Source organism: Solanum verrucosum, unplaced genomic scaffold (genome assembly GCF_900185275.1).
Source record: "Solanum verrucosum unplaced genomic scaffold, falcon-dt-bn FXZP01000047.1, whole genome shotgun sequence".
Taxonomy (NCBI): domain Eukaryota; kingdom Viridiplantae; phylum Streptophyta; class Magnoliopsida; order Solanales; family Solanaceae; genus Solanum; species Solanum verrucosum.
The window spans coordinates 265157-285655 of record NW_026020155.1 but is presented as its reverse complement, the minus strand read 5'-3'; the positions used below and the strand labels follow the sequence as shown (position 1 = coordinate 285655).

Below are 20499 nucleotides of genomic sequence, written 5' to 3'. Positions count from 1 at the left end.
ATATCCGGGTGAAATATCCGAAAAACTAATACGTATGACTTTTGAATTGTAGCATAACATTTTAAATTGCTAAGTTGATTTATTACGTTTAATTAATAGTATTATACATGTTTGGTTCCTAACGTAAAACTCTACGTAACTACTGCATAGTTTAATTTAATTTGGCGCATTCAACCCTGCACTGTGAATGCTAACATAAATTTATGTATTGTCTTTTTTTTTTAAATAATAAATAAATAGAATATGAAACAAAAGCAGCTGTGCCGCTCGTCTCCACCGCCCCGTTTATTTTCTTGTAGTACTATCTCTTATTTGCTTATAGTTATCTACTATATTTAATTTGACCATTTTTATTTTATTTTTGTTATTTCTCAGTGATAATAATTTTTAAGCCTATCAATAGTTTGAAGATAAATTAATTATCTGCACTAAGTTCAGAGATATTTTTAATACTTCTCTCTATATTTTTTCAGTGATAATAAAAAGAATGAAAGTTATTGTATGCTATCATTGGATCGAAGATCGGAAAATTTTGGATCATGTTCGCTATACAAGCTTTTACCTAATTGATAAATATTTAATTTTTCACTTTTTAATCGTCTCTCTATTTTTCCTACCTCATTTTTTTTAAAAACAAATAAATTAAAGTAACTTAAATTAGTTACATACATTGCTAAATTGTTTGAAGATAATAACTTTGTGATGATTCATTGCTAAAAATTTTAATAATAAATGCTATTTAACAAAATTTATGTGCGTTAACTATCCATTATGCAAAGTAGGCAAAAACTGTAATATGATGGATAAGACTGATCTTTTGTAATTATAGGTCTCAAATTAGAATGTAGAATAGTGGATGAGATTGTTACTTATTTTATACAGATTTCAAATTTGTATTTGGATATGAAAAAATTCTTTCTCTTAAATGAAGCTTACAATTTCAAATTAGTGAGACTTTAATGACTCAGGGGCAAACCAAAAAAATAAATCAACACCCCTCATGTCTTCCTAACCAATCTCTCTTTATAGAAGTAAAGTAATGCGATTTTGAGAAACAGAATTTTGATAATATCCCTCATTGCATAAGAAAATTCAGGTACATTTCATGCCGTGTCGGTGTCAGCAAGGTACACCAAAAGTAATAAACAGGGTGGCAAAAAAGAGGAGGATTTAGCAATTTGTTGATTTTTCTTTCTTTCTTGTCAACTTCAAAAGCCCCTCTTCCCAGTCGGCTCTCTTTCAAGATTCCCTTATACTTCCCCTTTCTTTCGCTATTAACGCCTCTTTTCTCTCTCTGAGTTCTTGTTGATATTTCCAAAGACCCCATTTTTAACACTGCTCACAATATGGCTGACGAATCCATTTCAGGTTCTGCATCTTCTATCTCTTCAACATATATTTACAAATGATGAATGCATGATTTGGCTTTTCTTTATTGTTTCAAAATTTTGGGTTTTTAGTAGCTTCTTTGTTACTATCTTGAATCCTGTTTAGATATTCGATCTTTGTTGTTCAATCATTGATGGTAGGTACATCATACTTCATGTAGTTGACAATGAAAATTGGCCAAATGGGTCATATTGAGTAGTAGATTTTCTTTTGCGGTTGTGTTCTGTTTTTAAGTTTTATTGTGTATCTTGGAATGACTTCAGATATTCACAAGATTGGACACTTTCTGCTAAAAAGAAAGAAAACTGCTTTTTTTCTGGTTGATCTAATTCTGAACTACTTGTTATAGTTTATGAAAACAAGGATTTATTAGCTACAGTTTGGTTAATGCACGCCCAAAGTGAAAGCTGCTACCTGCCTTCCTTTTCTTGAATGAAATTAGTGATTATATTTGTTAGCTGGTGAGGCTGTATATTATTTAAAAATAAAACTTTTGATGCTTTCAATTTAGAAGCTATCCTGATTTGATTTGTTTCAAGAGAACTTGATCATTTGGCTGTGTGCTCCGTTGACAGCAGAATTTGGATGTTTGCAGGCAATTTAAAAGACCTTTCTTTGAGTAGAAATGGTGTGGTGTCAAAGAAGTCTCATTTAGTTGTTTGTTTTGGAGAGATGCTCATTGACTTCATCCCAACTGTTGCCGGAGTTTCACTTGCAGAAGCTCCTGCCTTCGAAAAAGCTCCCGGTGGTGCACCTGCTAATGTTGCTGTGTGCATCTCAAAGTTAGGGGGTTCATCTGCTTTTATTGGAAAGGTATAATTTGTTTTCATACTGTTCTACTCATTAAATTCAGTAATGGGATATCTTGTTTGGACGAAGATGCTCCTTTTCTTTCTTTTGTTGTGGAGGGTGATAATGTTTGCTCTAGCTTTTATAATGTTCTATAAGCACACCAGTGATATTGGAATACAAATTTCTCATAACAGAGGGGTACCTACTTTGAATTGTTGAAGTTGTCCGTGTGCTTTTTTGCTTAGTGTATACAGTGCAAGAATATTCTTTGATTTCCTGGTGATTAAATAAGTACAAGAACCATGCAGTGCAAGTGTACTGTGTAATGTATAGCATGAGAGCATTGTTTCCTCTTCATGTAGTTGTGTCTTATGGATACTTAATTATAGTTCAAATCAGTAATTGTCTTTCAATTGTTGAATTTCAGTGATCGCTCGTAAAAATTTAGGTTTTGCTCACTCTGAAATAGAAAACTGAAAACAGATTACATGTCAGTATTTTATGCAAATCGCTATGCTAAGTTCTTTTTTTCTTTTGTGTTATGTAAAGAACAAAATATTCATAAAAGAAAAAATTCAAATCGCTATTTTCTATTTTTGAGAATGTTAAGAATTCTTACCATTCTTTCTTAGAAAATGATTAAATCCTCCTGCTGCCTTCTGTGAGTGGATAAATGTGTAAATGATCTTTCATACTATTGGTTAGGCTAGTGTACAGTCTGCTCAGTCATATAGATATGGGAAACTGATTGTGCAGTATATTGGTATCATCATGCTTTACATACATATTGCTATCCAACTAGCTCTCACGGGAAGAAGTTGGGATAGTGCTTGCATTACTATCTATATGTGTTGAGTTTCTGTATATGTTATTCATCAATCAATACAAGGCCCTGCACTGAATCCGCTTAGTCATGTTATATACTACTTTTTTTGCTTGTTCATCTTATGGACTGAACCTTTTTTTCCTTGCTTCTGTACTGATTGCATTATTCTTATTTGAAACCTTTGTGCTAAGCCTTAATTGACGATGACTTTTAAATGTGGCCTATAGATAGCTTTAAGATTTGTGCATCTTTAATTAGGTTGGTGACGATGAGTTCGGCCGTATGTTGGCTGACATTTTGAAGCAAAACAATGTTGACAATTCCGGCATGCGGTTTGACCATGATGCAAGGACTGCACTGGCCTTCATTACACTCACAGCTGAAGGTGAGCGGGAGTTCGTGTTTTTCCGTAATCCTAGTGCTGATATGCTTCTTCGGGAGTCAGAACTTGATGTAGATCTTATTAAAAAGGTGTAGCTTCCTCCTTATTACTTCAATGCATAGAAGTGTTTTCCATTTAGCTTCAAAGCAAAATTTTACTAAAGGCATATTAATCATGTCCAGGCCACCATCTTCCATTACGGTTCGATTAGTTTGATCGACGAACCTTGTAGGTCAACACACCTTGCTGCAATGGACATTGCCAAAAGATCAGGTAGCATACTGTCGTATGATCCGAACCTGAGATTGCCTTTATGGCCTTCAGAAGATGCTGCTCGAAGTGGAATAATGAGTGTATGGAACCTAGCAGATATTATTAAGGTATTATTTTTTCACAAATAATAAGTGCTTCACCTGCTAAGTTCTCCTTGACAATAAAATCTGTATTTCTACATGCAGATAAGTGAGGATGAAATTTCATTCTTGACTGGAGCCGATGATCCAAATGATGACGAGGTGGTGTTGAAGAGGCTTTTCCATCCTAATCTGAAGCTTTTGCTTGTAACTGAAGGTTCAGCTGGTTGCAGATATTACACCAAGGTATTCTTATCCTATTTTATCCACATATTTTCTTTAATTTCATATGAAAATGAACTTATAATGCTTAAAGCTGAAAATTTTACTACATATGACTAACATCTTTATTTACTCTGAAGATGAAAATGTCTCAGCCTCCCAGGCATTAAATTTTGACCAAATAGAATTTTATGTTATGTATACAGTACATTTTTGTACTTATATGTTAGAGTACTACTTTTGAAGTTAAATGCATGAACTACTGAGATTTTGTCGACTTAGTAGCTTTAATTTGCCAATGGGTTCTGACTCAATTGATGCAGAAATTCAAGGGAAGAGTAAATTCGATTAAGGTAAAAGCTGTTGATACAACTGGTGCTGGTGATGCATTTACCGGTGGAGTTCTAAAGTGTCTAGCTTCTGATGCTAGTCTTTATCAGGTGCATGAATTTTGATATGAGCAAAAAAGGCAATAGTAGTTTTCACATTATTCATGCAGAATCAAATTTTTTTTCTCTTGTCATACTTTCTTCCCATGTTAACCCTGGTCTACTATTTGGCAGTGTTAAGATAGGTAAAATATAAATAATTCTGTTCTTTCTGAGACCCGTTGTGAGATCTTCAACCAATTGCGCATTATTTTTTTCTTTTATTCCCCTAATTCTAAAGTCTATTTACAAGTTCCTAAATAGGGAGAACCCCAGAATTTTGATAGTTTCAAGTAGCTGCTTGCTTGCTTCATATACCGACTGTTGCAATTTGAACTGTGCCCCCTGGCTGAGGGGGCAAAATCACTGCTTTCACGGCTGTATAGTAATTTGATTGATGGGTGATTTGTCCGCTCATAGTTTTTGATGGTACACCCAGCAAGTAAAGATTGCTTTTGCTTTAACAGGTTTTAATTGGTCTTTCTGAAGATTGTCTTGCTTTCACCCGTGTAAATGGGAACATTGTGAAAGATTCTAACATTTCCTTATACCGGTCACTTTTTCTCGTTATTTATTTCCATTTTTAGATCTCATCATGTCAGCATTTCCATGAGTATGTCCTAGAACGTGGAATACCAGGAGATAGATTGATTGCTTCACTTGCATTTTAGTCCATTTCATTGATTGAACATCTAGTTCCTAACTCTAGAAATCCTTGTTTATATTCTTGGCAGGATGAGAAGCGGTTAAGGGAGGCTATCTTTTTTGCTAATGTTTGTGCTGCCCTGACAGTAACAGGAAGAGGTGGAATCCCATCCCTTCCTACACAAGATGCAGTTCAACGAACTCTTGCTGAGGTCACTGCATGAGAAGGCAGAACAAGTTTTGCTCGCTTCATGCTGTATCTGCATTATTCTAGATTTATTTTCACAATGGTCGATTTATTTTGTTTTTGTCTCTGGCATCTGCTGGTTAGTTCCTCTCTTTGGAAAGAAGTTGCAGCCAAAGAGACATTTAGGAGATGCAGGAAAAAATAGCTTAGCGCGTCTTCTGTCAGTCATGCTGGGAAATGCTGGAAAGCCTTTTTTGCTAGTCAAAATACAAGCTGTTATGTCTCCGGTACATATCTGATCCTTGTTACGGATCCATCAGAAGCCAAGATAGAGAAGGTTAATATTGGTTATTGAGATTTACTGCGTGTAGAGAGAAAAACAAAAGTGTACATGCATTTAACGACTATCCAGCTTTTGTTTGTTTAATTTGTTTTCTTTTCAAGAGCCATTTTGTTTTTGTTTCCTTTAATGTGTCTGTATTATAAGCTGACTTCATGAGAGGGCAGCTTCATTGAGTTGTGAGAACTAATGGTGGCATCTGTCTTAATTAGAATCAGCAGAACGAAAATATTATGTGGTTTGATGTGCAACTCAGAATAATACTAGTCTCAAATTGTTGATCTTTTCCATGATTTGTGAGGTTTTTTCTTTTTGTAACTTTATCAGATTAGTACACAGTATTTGTGCAAAAAATTGTTACCCACCGAATATCACCAAAGGCAAGTTCAAACACCCTCTTTTGTGGAGCTTGTCTTGGGGGGGTTAACTCTCTCATGTGGTTTATGAGCTATAGTGATGTTTACCTTTGGGCACCCAAAAATGCGGTGCGGTTCCGTTGTGATTAAAAAAATTAAAAATGGTCAGCCAAAAAGTCATAAAATTTGAGAAATCCCGTTTTATGACCAATTTACAAACTACAGACATTTGCCCAGTGCCAACGACGTGCAGACGCCGTTTGCTGCTAATTGCTATATGAAGCAGCAATACCCACTAACTAGGAGGGGTGGGCATAAATATCGAAAAAATTCGATTCTTTGGTGTTTCGGTTTGGTGTCGGTTTTTTTTTTCGGAACTTCGGTTCGGAGTTTGGTGTAAGGTTTCCGAAACTACAGTGCACCGAAGAACCGAAGTTTTATTAAATAAATTTAAAAGTATTTATTATATTACCTAATTTTTAACTTTACCTGGCCCATTTCAATTTTTATATTTAGATCATAAACTTAAATAGCAAAAATCTTAATAACAAAATAGTAAACCCTAAAGACCTAAAGTCTAAACTAAACAAAACTCAATTTAATTCAAGTTTCAGCAGCACTTGGTGTTTCTACTTTCTACTTTATGATTTTATCATTTTATGTTGTTACTTTGAAGTGAGAACAACAAATTGATGCTCTTACCTTCTATTGTTAGATGGTTAGTTGTTATTTTAAAGTTTGAAGTGTGAATTGAATAACAATTGTTACTTTATCATATTCTCTCTTTATTTTTGTTGATACCGAAAAATCGATTTAAAAACACCGAATTAAATCATACCGAAGTAGAAAAAACCGAACCGAATCGAACCGAACCGATCTAGTTTGATTTGAAATATGGTGCACACTTTTCTAAAACCGAATACCGAAGAGCCGAATCGAAATTTGATTAAACCGAACCGAAGAACCGAACGTCCACCCCTACTAACTAGTCCCCAAATTCAGGGAAACGCTTACTCCAAAACACTTTTTTCGGAATTAGGATTCCATCTACGTGAATACCTCTCGACAACTTCAACTGCCCATATCCCCTCTTTTAAGCAATCAGAGTGTTGTTTCAATGGCTACCGACGCCAGTTCAGATCGGAATGCGACAGCCAAACCTGTGCTGCTACCGGAGATTGGGTCCGATGGTATTGCTAGAGAATCACCGGTCATTGCTTACACCGAGAAGGTCCGTCTCTAATTTATACACTTTAATAATCTGTGCTTGCTTTCAATATACCATAAGTTACAGTATACACTTGTTGATTGTTGCAATGTTGTTTCCAGATAATTGAGGCAGAGCAGCTTCAATTAAGAAAGTGAGTTGACTACTTACTTTCTACTCTTATGGATCTCATGTTCAACTTCAATACTATTGCATTGCTTGTTCCTTGTGCCATTTCACTAGTAAATGCCTTTCAATGTTACTCAGTTATCTTCGTCAGAATGAGTTAGTGCTGTTTCAGTGTCAAAAGTTTACCAAGGATTGTTAGTTTACAAATCTGAAGTAACCAATATCAGACGGTTGAATTGGAGGAACACAAATGATTATGAAAGAAGTTCAGTGGAACATTCTGTAATCCAACGCATAGCTGGATAGTAAAAGATTCTGAACTTGAATTTTACTCTAATGGATTTGACAGTTTTCCTACATTGATTGGGAAAGCGAATAAGTGGATAAATGCACGACTAAAACATCTGTTAAATGTAGATTCTGAAGGTGATTATGGTGGTAAACATGAAAAGGAAAACACACAGACAAATTATATTGGACCAGGCTAGTATGTAAAGCTCATCTATGGCTAATAAACTTATGCACAAACATGATCCAAAAACCTTCTTTCTCAAAGAGAATTTTAATGAAGGAGCATTAAGAAAAGAATTACTAAAATTCAATTGCATATAATTTCAACAAAATGGATTCCATGAAAGAGCTTTTCCTTTATTCTCCCAAATAAGAACATCATGGGATGTAGAGATCTTGAAAATTATTGTTTAAATCTCTTGTATCCCAGGAAATCCTTGTTTTACAGATTCTGAATGTTTTGCATGTTTTTAGTCCATGATCTCAGGAAATCTCTTGCATCCCAGGAAATCCTTGTTTTATAGATTCTGAATGTTTTACATGTTTTTAGTCCATGATCTTAGTTCCATATATCCAGTGTATACATTGTCAGCGGTAATTGATTTAGAGCAGAATGTAATAGGGACCTGAGATACTGTGGAAGTCATGGTAGTGTATATTTGCTTGTAATCATGTTATCACCAGCATTAAAGTTCTTTTCACATCAGATACGCACCCTAGGTTTTCTATGCATAATGATTTTTCTCCTCTGGTATATCCTGTCAGATATATAGATGAAAATTACTCCAAGATTCGTGATGTTGAGAAGGAACTGGCAAACCTGTCAATGGAGATGAAACTTACAGCTGGGCCTAAGAAAGCAGGTCTGTGCCTTGTCTATGCTACTTTTTTATGCATAAGTATCTTATAATTGCACAGCTGATTTATGAGCTTTCCTGTAACCTTCAGCACTTGAACACATGAGAAAGAAAATAGAAATGTCAGCAGAGAAAATCCGTATTGCTAAGGAGAAGGAAGAACAAGCACGAAAGGTTTGTCTCCCCTTTCTATTCTTTTTGGTTTTACAATCATTTATCTATTTAAAAATAATACTGATTGAATCCTTACCTCTCTGTTTTCTGTTTTTCATATTTAACACTCAAAAGCACTTTTAAGATATATTAACAAAACACCAACCTGTTTCTCTAATAATAAAAAAAATGTTTCTTAAAAGCTTTAGCCAAACACAAATTACTACTCTTCCGAATTTGAGAAGAAGTCATTTAAAGATTAGCTGATATTTGACACTTTTCCAAACGTGTGAAGTTGGATTTGTATCAAAAGTGCTTTTTGATTTTGAAAAGCGTTACTTATGTGGAGATTTCATGTTCTTTCCCATGAGAAGTCTGGGAAGAAGCAAAAAAATGGTGCCTTGGCATGTTTAAATTACTTGCATTTTAGTCCTTTCCTTTTCAAGCTTGCATTTTAATCAAAAGTGACTTTTGGTTTCTAATATTAGTGCTGGATTCTTCTATTCCTTATCCTAAAAGGTCAGGGAAGTAGCAAGATAATGCTTTCACTTGCTAATTATCTCCACTTTCTCTCTTTTCCCCAATCAACCTGACACTTCTAATTGTTGTGCTTCCTTCCACATTCTGTCTAATGCTTAATGAAACAACTTCTAAAATAGACTAAAGTACTAGACTAACTAAAGTTTCTTAATATATTTCCAGTTAGAGGCGCAGAAGGCCTTTGACTAAGAACTGAGCTGATTTCTTCAAAAAAAAATTCAGTCCTTTAATATAAAGATTTCACCAATCAGGCAGGTTGTTGGGCTTTAAAACATAGTACATAATTTGAAATATCTGCTTGGTGGCTTGAGTGCTAAAGGAGAAGGTCTGTTGAAGTTTATTAGTCACTTGTATATATTGCCTTAGATGTAAACAATGCAACAGTGGAAGATATTTAGTTGTTCAACAAGCTGGTTTTGAACGGTGAATGCATGAAATGTGAAGGTGAAAGAAACACCGGTTCTCTAATAATGGCTTTTAAATATTTTGTTAAATTTTCTAGGCACCTGAGATTTGAAATATAAACTAATCGTGGAAGCAAACAACTTTTGTTGACTACGATTTTCTAATGCATCTCTTTACATATTCTTAATTATGAAAAATTGTTACTTAGTGACTTATATGTGGTTTGTAAATGTGTACATTTTTTGTCAAATGGAATTAATGTTCCAATTGAGACCCTGAAACTGAATGGTTTGACTCTCATACGAATGGTTTGACCTTCATTAAGATCTTTGCTTCTGAAGAGGTCAACATAATCTTACCAATAGCAGATATGCATTTTCTGGAGTCATCATACCTGTTCTCTCTCTAAAGGCCAGATGAATCTTTTTTTTTTTTTTTTGGTGTAATCTCTAAGCTGTAGATGACGTAGTTGAACTTTTGATATTCCATCAAGTCCTTCCGTTTTTGATAGGAGCTTGCTTCTGTAATCCTTTACATCTTCTGGATGCATTTTTTGCTAGTGAAATTCTTACTATAAAATTTGTTGATAGAACATGCCACAGCCCACATGCCCTACACCATATATGGTATTGATGTACTATTTTGCAATTTGCATGTACTTGATGCCAACCTCATGGGAATGAGCTTGTGTTTGCAAAATATTTACTCATTAAAGAAAAAAATGTGGTACCATCCATCTGATGCCTTTCGTGTTGTTTATTGCACATCTTGGAAGAACCTCTCACCGACACTATCTATTTGCAGACCGATCCCAAGCAAGTTGGGGTCGGCTATTCGAATCCTCATTGACCATGGTGCTCCATTTGATTTCATCTTAGAACTCATTGAAATATTATAATAATAAAATTCCATATCTAAAATTCTAAATAAATGCCATGATGATGACTGGGTATTTTACAGCTTTGTCCCGACTTCCAGTTTGAGGGTGAACACGTACGTAGCACTCGCAACATCCCTCCCTTTATCTCATCATTCCCTATCTCCTCAAGATAACGCGCTTTGTAGAGCCTCCAGTGACTATCTAACCAACTACCAAATCCTGCCATCCATCTCTTTATCACCCATTGACTATGGATTTTCAAATTATTTTGGAATAACATTCAGATAAAATGCCACTTTTTGTTGGTTTGGCATAATTTTTGTTTTGCCTATTCGTTCATAGAAAGCTATGGTCTATCTACAAGGTCAGGAGGCAACCGCTATATTATGCTGTTTCTTTTTTGTTCCTTCTCACATCTTGGTTCCGTCCTTGAACTTCATGGGTGTTTGCAGAGGAAAAAACCAGGCTGCAAATCTGTTCTGTGAGCAATAGATGATAGTATCCTCTATAAATAACTAGTTATTCATTCCCAAGAAGATCAGATATAGGATAATGAGTGTCGAGTGAAGTCTGTTCTCAGGCTACTTTATATCCTGTACTTTCCTGTCTTATTGATGACCTAGAGAAGGTGTTATCCTCCTCTCAGTTTCCTACATTTCAGCTTACAGTGAGTCTAACGAGTATTTGCTTGTTTTCATCTCTTGCAATGATTTTGCTTCCATAGTAGCAGCCTTTCTCCTGAATGTGATATCACCAATCAAAAAGAAAAAAAGAAAAGAAGGAAAAAACAGAACAACACATAAAAAGGGAAAAACACTAAATGGAGAGATGGAAGAAGAGCATTAGATCTGTTACTTAAAGGAAATTGCAACGGACTTCTAAATTTGGTATGTGATTTGCTTCTTCTTATCTGATTTTATCTCTAGGCATGGGAAGCAGCATTAAAAGCTGTTAAGGATGAGGAGGATTTCAAGCAAAAGCTTTGTGAAGACTTGAATAATCTGGTATTTTGGTTTTGCATATTTCTTGTTTTCATTTACAGTGTTAGATTGTGTGAATCTTTTCAAGCGTCATTATCTTTTATAGGTTCGTGAAAGTAGTAACACTCAGCTAGCTAGATTGGAGGAACTGAAAAGGAAGCTGGAAGCTTTAAATCCAAGCAGAGCATCCACATCCTCTGCCTTGGTAAGAAATACTTTTTGGGAATCTTTATGAGGAGTTCACTAGCTCTGTATGGCTACTAGATATGTTAGCAGTATGATGTCACCTTTTACGCTGTTGTATTTTATCTCCTTTTGGATGTGTGTGAATTGAGGAGTTGATAATGTTCTTGGCCCTCTATGATCCTCTTAGTAACTCAAAAGTCTTCGACTAATTTAAGAGTCCAGTAACAAGCAACAAGAATTAGTATATGTGGCAGTCAACGTGCTGATTCAATATAAGAATGCCTACAAGAAAAAGGTGGCAGAGGGGAGTTCTTGAAGCTTTTGGAACTTGCTTCTCTATTTAATCAATATGGTAATCTCAGATTGAACATGTAGAACTCGTGTAAATTTTGGACTGGAGCCAAAGTATTTTACTTGATTTTCTCATTGCTTATAAAAACTGATGTATTTTTCAACTGAATGTAGAGAATTATGATTTGATTCTTCTTGGTTTTTGTCAAAGCTTCTGCTACTTTTTTGTTTCTTGATGAACCTTGTCATAGGTGGTTACTCTGTGAAAGCAGTATTTATTTTTAAACCTGAAGAAAGCTATTTGGCAGCATTGAAGATTGAACCAAGTCCAACTTATTTGGGCTTGAAGGACAGAGTTCCCAAGCTGGCCAAATTGGATGGATTATGAGATTGGATGAGCTTGTGCCTAGAAAAACAGTCCCCAGAATGCCCCAATTTGGTCAATGCTTTAACCCATTTTATCAGAAAGCTCTAATATCCCTGTGTTTGTAAGATGTGAGCCTACGTTTTGATACTTAAAGTATGTGAAGTGTGAATAACCTTCACTTGAACACTCCCTTGTGAGAGGGATGACAATGTTGAGGGAGAATGAGCACAATGTAGGCCAGATAACATACTACCACGCTGTAGCCAAAACTAGAAGCTGAAACAATCCCAAATGTTTGATTGAAACCTTTATCCTTCAAGATAAGAGTACCAGAGTTCCTTGTGCTTCTTTTTGCTCCTTCCATAATCTTGTTTTTGGAGCTACAAGACTAAAAATGTCCCTGAGAATCTGAGATGATATGATGCTTCTCGTGTTATCTGCTTAATAATGCTTCCTAACCAAAGCTGCATAAAACTGATGGCCCAAAATGTTCTTAGGATCTGAATTCTGTGGGACCTGCACCAAGCAGTATGAATCGAGATGTTCCCTCAGTTCAAGGTTCACAAGAATCATTAAATGGATCATCTGAAACTACATTGAAAGAAGGAAACACTGGAAATGCTGCAGCAGAAAATGGACAAAACCAACAACGTGAAGCAAGAGGAAAGAAGAAAATTAATGCCCAAGGAAGAGAGAAGGGAATTGGCATAATACCTAAAAGTAGAGGTGCAGCACCACCTGGTTGGACGGGGTCTGGGTTTGATGTGGATGGTAGAAGTTGATGACAGTTCAGTTTCGATTTAAAAGGTACACTTGCTGATCTTAATTGGTATAATGTCTAGTACAAGCTTTGAAGTAAAGTATCTTTACTCCCTTCTATTATGTGCTGTTTGTAAAATGATGATACACATATTCAATTCTGAAACATTTCTTAACATCCCATAACTAATGCTTTGAGTTATAACATTGCTGGGCCGACACTACACTCAAAGACGACGGAAAGCCGAAAGGCAGTCGATTTCCTCTGTACAGGGTAGGTAAATCATGCTATAATTCTAAATTGTTTTTAAAAATATATGGACATTCTCGAAGGCGGGTGATGCCCAGAAAGAATTCAAGTCTGAAATCCCAGTATTTGTCGGGAAAGACCTCACTCACACGTAATATAGTAATATTTAAGGCTCTTCGTGAAATAGGTCGGCGAATAACCAATCCAATAAATCTTTCTGGTTGGATTTTATCAAATCCTCCCTCTCTTTTTTTTTTTTTTGGAAAGGTAACAGCTAAGTCCCTTTTGTTTAAGAACTTTTCTAGTTTGTTCTCAACCTAATTCTGCCATTTTGGAAGTCTAACTTCCTGGATAAGAAAGAAAAAGAGAAGTTTTGAATAGTTAGTCCCGACAATCGGGTGGGAGAGGAAGAGGAGATTAATGATTTGAAGAATGTTGCAACTTAATCTCATTTGGGAATGACTTTTGCTTGGTTAGTGTGGATGAGACAGAAGTTGACTTCCCATCTAGATTACTAGAGTAGTATCACTCATGATATGGGTGATAAATGTCCTTCAAATTGGGGTTGAAAGGGAGTTAACTGATGCATACAGCTCTTAGTCACTGATATTTCAGTATTTTAATATACTCAATTATTGTTAGGAAGTATACATCACAGAACACCATTTGAAGTGTACTTTTAGATAAAAGGAGAACCAGATGATTTTTTTATTCTAATAATCATGTAGCAAATACATTGGTGAATGTATGCAAACAAGACATTTCTAGAAATTCATGACTTCACATTCTGAGTATATTGTGGTAAAATATGTCTGATTATTGCATACATTTTGGTTAAAATATATCTCGCATGGATATTTGTAGCATGCGTGAATAAATCCTGTTATTAGGACATATGCACCTATATGGCATGCAAAAGCATAGAAGCGGTAATATATATGGATTAGTAATTTAATTTAACGAGGGTGATCGTTACTTTTATCTCCTCCTCATTTTTCTCTTTATTGTTTTGTATCATTACTACATGCCGTCCATGATTTCATTTCATTGATGCAACTTATAATAATTGCATCTTCTGGTCAAGTAAAATCGCAAGACATTTAGGGCTGAATGTAGAGCCAAGATGAGCTTGAGCTCGAGAGGTACAAACTCAGTTTGGGTATTTGTTACGCGAGGCAGGAGTTGAATTCAAGCTTGGGTAAATAAATTTCTACGAAGCCGATTCAGTTTTAGTGCATGCATGAGGCCAGTTAATATCGAGCTCATCTATGAACTTGTCCTTGAGTTTGTCTAAGCTCTAGTCCAAAATTTACATGAGTTCTACATGTTCAATCTGAGATTACCATGTTGATTAAATAGAGAAGCAAGTTCCAAATGCTTCAAGAACTCCCCTCTGCCACCTTTTTCTTGTAGGCATTCTTATATGTTTGTAAATATTTGTGAAAAAACGTATAAATATATTAAATGGAACCCGTAATATTATAAGCAGCTCCGGGTGCCACTGATTCATGTAGTCTGTTAAGGACTTAAGGCTCTTCATTTCTTTATGTTCTGAATTCAATTCCCAGTGCAGGCATTCAAGTAATTAACTGATTTTATCACCTACTCCTAGGCCCTCACCTCACTTTCCTCTTTTTGTTCTTTTAATTCTCCATTATTGTTGCTTAAAAAGCTTCTCCAATTTCTCCTACTTCATCATTGTGAGAAATATAAGGGAAGAATATTATTAAATTGTTGTTGTTTACATTATTACATTGAGACCCTATTTATAGACCCTAGAATACAATCATTTACCAAGTAGGATACTATTTAGTATTCCTATTTCTATTTCTATTACTATTCCTATTCTAATAGAATTGTATAAACCTATTCCTATTCTAATAATCATATTTTCTTTTTCAATTTATTTATACGAACCTTATTTTGTTTCTACAGTTAAAGTTACTTCATAAGAAGCTTCTTTTGACAAGTAAATATGAATCATTTTATTTAACACATAATTTTTTTTCCTTTTGATAACGCAACATTGATCTATCTTGGAATATAATTTGAGTTCTCTTTTTGATGACGCGACATGAAATATAATTTGAGCAGTATTTTTTTAACTTTTGAAAGATTGAAACAGTTTGTTTACTAGACATGTTGGGTTGATTCTCATAGATTGAAAAAATGAAGCTCTTTGTTTTGCTAATAATTGTCATTAAACTTGATAATTAAGATGGAGAGCTTAGTCAAGAATATTGAAGGTAAAATAATCTAAGCCAAAACAAAGAATATGTTGAAATTAAGCTATATTTTTAGCAAATCATCTAATTGGATGCACTCTTTCATGAGTTTGGTTTTTGCAATTTTCTTCTACACTAGAATTTAAATATTTAAATCAGGTGTGAATAAAAGCTAAACAAAACAAAACTTATTTGTCTATGTACGAATAGACGACCTAATCGAGTTAATCCACAATTTATTGACTCGACCCATCCTCTCTATTCTGTCTTTGTGACTAATGCTACGTATTGCATACATAAAATAGTGATACCTGCAACCTTCAAATCTTGAATCTGCCTCTGGTCACAAGCAATAGTGCCACAATTTATTTTCTTGAGAAAACATCCTGGGCTTTTTCAATTGTCTCATGAAATCAATGTTTTGGTTTCCAGAAACTATCACAACCTGCTTTTGTTTTCAAAACCAAAATACTTGATTCCAGAATTTAAGTGCTTTAGTTGTGTAGGAAAAAAATGTGTCCTTAAGGGTTGGGAATTGGAAACCTTTGGTTAGAGAGTGACATTTTTTATGCTTGCAGAGGAAAAAGATTGGAGGCCATGTTCGTGACTGAATGAGTCTAGTCGAGCTTTGCCGATTGGATTAGTCTAAGAGCTACATTGTGATTTCAAGTTCAGTTTATTTAAGGACTAAACTGGTTGAGTCAAGTGGTACAGAAGGCCTTCCTTGTGAATATGGTCCCCGAGATGAATAAGATAACCTTTTAGATGTTACTCTTGTTCGGAGCTCATTATCTGCAGATACAGTTATACTTGGAAAAAATCATGTGACCATACATCAAACTAGCTGCAAGAACTTCTCAGCTTGTGCCAGTAGAGGCTGTATTATTTGAAGGTGTCAAATAAGAGTGCTAGTTAAGACTCTATAATATGCAGTTAGTAGCTGATAAGTAAGATATGTTTTTGGTCAAGGCACAACAAATTTCTTCTCCTTGTTTTCTGTTGATTTGAGCTATCAATTTCTTTTCTTTTTAAGGTAAAGGAGGTACTATAATATTACACTATACTGTTGTTTTTGTTTAAGCATATCAATGCATGACTAGGCTCTGTTGCTACCCACTACTGCAGCTGTCCTTGTCCCATTTATTATAGTGGTCACGTGCAAGTACATGGCATTGTTTTTGTTTCTGTTCTGCAGCTTGTGAGGCAAAATCTCGTCAATTTGGTTGCTATTTGCGTACGCTAGTTATTGAATTCCTAGATTGGTATACCATCCAAAAATGCTGGCATGGTGGAAATGATTTGGTAAGAAAACTTTATCTTCCAAGTCAGTAACCTGACTGTAGGTGAACCTTGCATTTCCATGATAATTGCTAAATATGAATCTTGGATATTGTGGAAGCCCATATCTTGAGTAAACTGAGTAGTCCTTTTTCTGGGTAACTTATAGTCAAGCCCACTGTTTTCTAGTACGTAAGTGGTTTGCCTTAGTTATGACTCATATGAAGAGTGGACACACACCAATGCTTAATGACGTTTCAGGCAGTTCTCCAGTCTAGTAATTTAGTGATCCCACTCAGATGTCAGTTAGTAATGATAATAAATTTTGTCTTATTTGGGTTGAGTTGGGTTGGTTTGTGCATTTACATGGTAGTACCTAAACTAGTAAATTCATGTGGTACGACCAAATGAGTTAGAGTAGAAGCTGAGCATATACATTAACAAAAGTTAAATGTTTGGGCTGAAGGAAACAACTTTTTGTTTTTGGTGTTTGAAGTTTACTTTTGGACGACTTGTTTTTAAGTTTCTTGGAGTGATGGTTCACAGTAGGGTTCATTTCTTATGAATAGATGTTTGCTTTTGCTAATATTTGTTGATCTTTGTCACAAGGCAGTCTTACATCAGTGGGCTACTAGGATTTCTTACTAGCAGGGCAGAAAAATTAGGATTAAGCTTCATTACCTCCATTTCATAACAGTATTTATTCAAAAATATTTGACGTTTCAAAAAAAACAAAAGTACTTTTCTCCAAGACATTATTACTACTTCAATCAGTTGAGGTTTACTAATTAAGACACGTAAGAGAGAAATGATAATTTAGATAACTACTACCTCCGTCGCAAAATAAGTGTTATTTTAGCTCATTTTTAGTTCATTACAAGGTGTAGTTCACTAAAATTCCCTTTTTATTAGATGTTATTTTGAGAATTGAGCACTATTAAGATGTAGTTCTTTAATGCAAGGGTGTAGTTGGAAACAATTATGTGTCTTGAATTTCTAAAACGATACTTATTTTGAGATTATTATTTTTACTGAAGCGACACTTATTTTGGGATGGAAGGGAATATTTACTAACATCTGTCTGGATGGGAAATTAAAAAAAAAAATACTCTACTACATAGTTTTGGTGAGCCAAATTACATTGCTTGGTATGGTAGAATAATATTTCAGTGATGGTACCTCAGAATTCAAATTCACCCATCAATTACAGGACCACTAGAAAATAGAAATAGTTAATGCTTTATGTTTATAGTGGAGACATTATAAATAAATAAGATCGTCCTTTGTCATCTACAATCTTAGCTTCTGTTGCTGCCAATCTCCCGTAACTCACGTTTTTTTGCCTCCCTAACAGTAGTGCCTGTTCTCTGCTCTGCAAATATTTCAACATCATTACTGAAAAAGCTTTAAACTGCAAGTGTTTCTCCAAAACTATTCCAACAATCTTATTAAATTGAGCCTAAGGCCATAGATACAGGCATGAAAAAAAAGAAAGGATTGATGGTAACACTTTCTTGTGGATACACTCCCCAACTTTTCATTGAGAATTTGAGTGGTACTATACCCAACCAATCCATATCCTTGGGTATCTGTTCCAACCAGTACCTTTTTGTCAATTCTTTTACTCCTACAAGAAACCATCAATATTTGCCATGTGCCTCCAATTCAATGAGCTGGGTGTCATCCCACTGCCACTTCTGCCATCTGCATTTTGCATTTAATTAGACGCTTTAGTGCACATTTGTTTAGGGTTTCTCTAATCTCCAACGTCTTTATCCAAAATTTGATTAATAATTGTTTAATGGGAATCATTTGTGCTCTAACGTTCACTGAGAGAGGTGTCCTTTGTTTGACTGACAGGGTTGCAACCCTAGAGATTATGTATCCCACTATTTGACTAAACCCAGCTCCAAATTAACAAAGACACTATCTATTTCTCTTTAAATTTTAAAAATAATCTGAATGAATTAGGTTCAAATAAAGAGGCCATTTTAATTTCTTTGTGAATTAGAGATTTGTTGGTTGACTGAGCTAGGTTCTAGTAGTGGCATGTGGGCAAACAAAGTCGACTATGTCACTACTGGTGTAGTACACAAGTTTGGATATGAAGTTGAGTTTTTGGCAAGGTTGGAATTTTTATTTTTAAGCTTGTTTGGCCAAGTTAACAGTCAGTTTTTGAGAGAAAATTAATGTTTCTTGAGACTAGCAAAAACTTTTTTAGAAGCTAAGAAAAGTAATTTTTCCCAAAAAATATTTTTTAAGGGTAAGAAAGTTTAGTCAAATACTACCTGCATTCACTTTTAATTGTCATGGTTTCTTTTTTTTTGAGTCAAACTTTAAGAACTTTGAGTAATATTTTATGATATATTTTTTCATCATATTGATATGTCAAAAATTGCAATTTATAGTACTTTTCGTATAGTTTTTGAATATATAAATATTTTGCTTTAAATATCGAATTAATGTAATCTAATTAATCAAATTGACTTTTGAAAGTCGCAACATGACAATTAAAAGTGGATGGAAGGAGTATAAATTATTGATCAAACATATTTTTAAAATTTATTGGACAAAAACAAATCGTTCTCAACAAAGGTATTTTCTAAAAAATAAGTTAAATTTAGAAGCTAGGTGATAACTATAACCTCAGAAAATTTATCCTTATCTGATAGTAGTATATAAATTATCCAGAAACTTTAATTGATTTCGTTGTAGTGATCATCTGATAGTGTAGAGAGGTGGGATGAAACATTTCGTTTTGAATTATAGAAAGAGGGTGACGTAAGGTGGGGGAAGCAAGAAATCTTAAAATGATACGGTATGCATTTTTTAAGTCTAAAACCCTTCCCAGGAAAATGGACCTAGAACCTAGGAGACGGCCAAGGGAGAACTTTGGTTTTCGTAGGACACAAATTGTTATTTAGGATGTCACGTAGGATGTATATATTTATTTATTTGATTTTATACAAGTTTTAAGTGTATATATTTGTACATAAATTGAAGGACATAAATATGAGATGCGGTCAAATTAAATGATTTATTTATGTAATTTGTAAAATAAACATAATATTTTATTCAAATGTGAGATTATTTCCTGCGGGGAAAATCTAGAGTCAATTGAAGTTATATGTTTGGTAAAACTCAATTATTTTGGTAAATTCTATATATGTGTAAATAATATATACGACATTCAATAATGAAAATCATTGTGATTTTTCGAAATTAATAAATATCAAATTCTCATCCGGTTTTAATTTGGTGGAAGAAGGAGATCGAGGTGGGGTCAAGTGGGGAGGATTGGGGCAGAGTTGGGGGATGGGGAAGTTGAAAGGTACTTGGGTAGAATATTTAATATGTATCAGCTCCTTCATTATACTGACACCTGGTAGTGCAGTTCATAAATATTTTTGTTAAAATGTAGTTAGGTTGGCTATAGATTTGTTTAAGTATACGTTGAAGCCTCAACTAAATTTGGATCCCTCACTATAGGGTTTAGTTAAGGTGATGATTTCAATAAGATTTTTTCCATATTCATGACTTAAACTCGAGATCTCTAATTAAGAGTGAAGCAGTCTTATCACTATATCACAATCTTATCTTAATTAGGTTGGCTATAGTTATGCGTTTGTGTTGAATGCTAATTCCCTCTTTTGGATTTGTCTTCATTTGAAAATGGGGAAAAAATGGTCATACATAACTCAAATTTATTGCGTAAAATACCCTCTTTGGAGTCTTCACCAAAACTGAAACTCAAAAATGTCCAATGAGCATGGCAATTCTG

The 20499-nt window shown here is 34.6% G+C and overlaps 2 protein-coding genes across 4 annotated transcripts; both read left to right on the top strand.

The window, feature by feature from the left end:
• The first annotated feature begins 992 nt into the window (after positions 1-992).
• LOC125828282 (probable fructokinase-7) lies at positions 993-5854 on the top strand. Its single transcript, XM_049507593.1, has 7 exons — positions 993-1368; positions 1985-2202; positions 3266-3478; positions 3572-3769; positions 3848-3988; positions 4288-4404; positions 5127-5854. Exons 1-7 carry the CDS (start codon positions 1347-1349, stop codon positions 5259-5261), a joined length of 1044 nt encoding a protein of 347 aa, XP_049363550.1. The 5' UTR covers positions 993-1346; the 3' UTR covers positions 5262-5854.
• Positions 5855-6896: 1042 nt separating this feature from the next.
• On the top strand, positions 6897-16199 carry LOC125828310 (uncharacterized). Of its 3 annotated transcripts, none has more exons than XM_049507622.1 (8): positions 6897-7151; positions 7250-7281; positions 8313-8410; positions 8496-8578; positions 11309-11386; positions 11469-11567; positions 12704-13013; positions 16019-16199. In XM_049507622.1, the coding sequence occupies exons 1-7, from the start codon at positions 7038-7040 to the stop codon at positions 12986-12988; spliced, it is 789 nt and encodes a 262-aa protein (XP_049363579.1). In that variant the 5' UTR covers positions 6897-7037; the 3' UTR covers positions 12989-13013; positions 16019-16199. The 3 variants fall into 3 exon arrangements, with proteins under 3 accessions (XP_049363579.1, XP_049363581.1, XP_049363580.1); XM_049507624.1 differs by lacking the exon at positions 16019-16199 and adding an exon at positions 14106-14123; XM_049507623.1 differs by lacking the exon at positions 16019-16199 and having other exon boundaries at positions 12704-13155.
• Positions 16200-20499: the final 4300 nt, after the last annotated feature.

What these genes read in the sequence shown, in the direction of transcription:
- LOC125828282 (XM_049507593.1), top strand. Translation starts at nt 1,347, where the DNA reads ATGGCTGACGAATCCATTTCAG. An exon ending in CATCTGCTTTTATTGGAAAG is followed by an intron (nt 2,203 to 3,265) that starts GTATAATTTGTT and finishes ATCTTTAATTAG; the next exon opens with GTTGGTGACGATGAGTTCGG. An exon ending in GTTGCAGATATTACACCAAG is followed by an intron (nt 3,989 to 4,287) that starts GTATTCTTATCC and finishes CAATTGATGCAG; the next exon opens with AAATTCAAGGGAAGAGTAAA.
- LOC125828310 (XM_049507622.1), top strand. Translation starts at nt 7,038, where the DNA reads ATGGCTACCGACGCCAGTTCAGATCGGAATGCGACAGCCAAACCTGTG. An exon ending in GTGAAGACTTGAATAATCTG is followed by an intron (nt 11,387 to 11,468) that starts GTATTTTGGTTT and finishes TATCTTTTATAG; the next exon opens with GTTCGTGAAAGTAGTAACAC. An exon ending in CATCCACATCCTCTGCCTTG is followed by an intron (nt 11,568 to 12,703) that starts GTAAGAAATACT and finishes AAATGTTCTTAG; the next exon opens with GATCTGAATTCTGTGGGACC.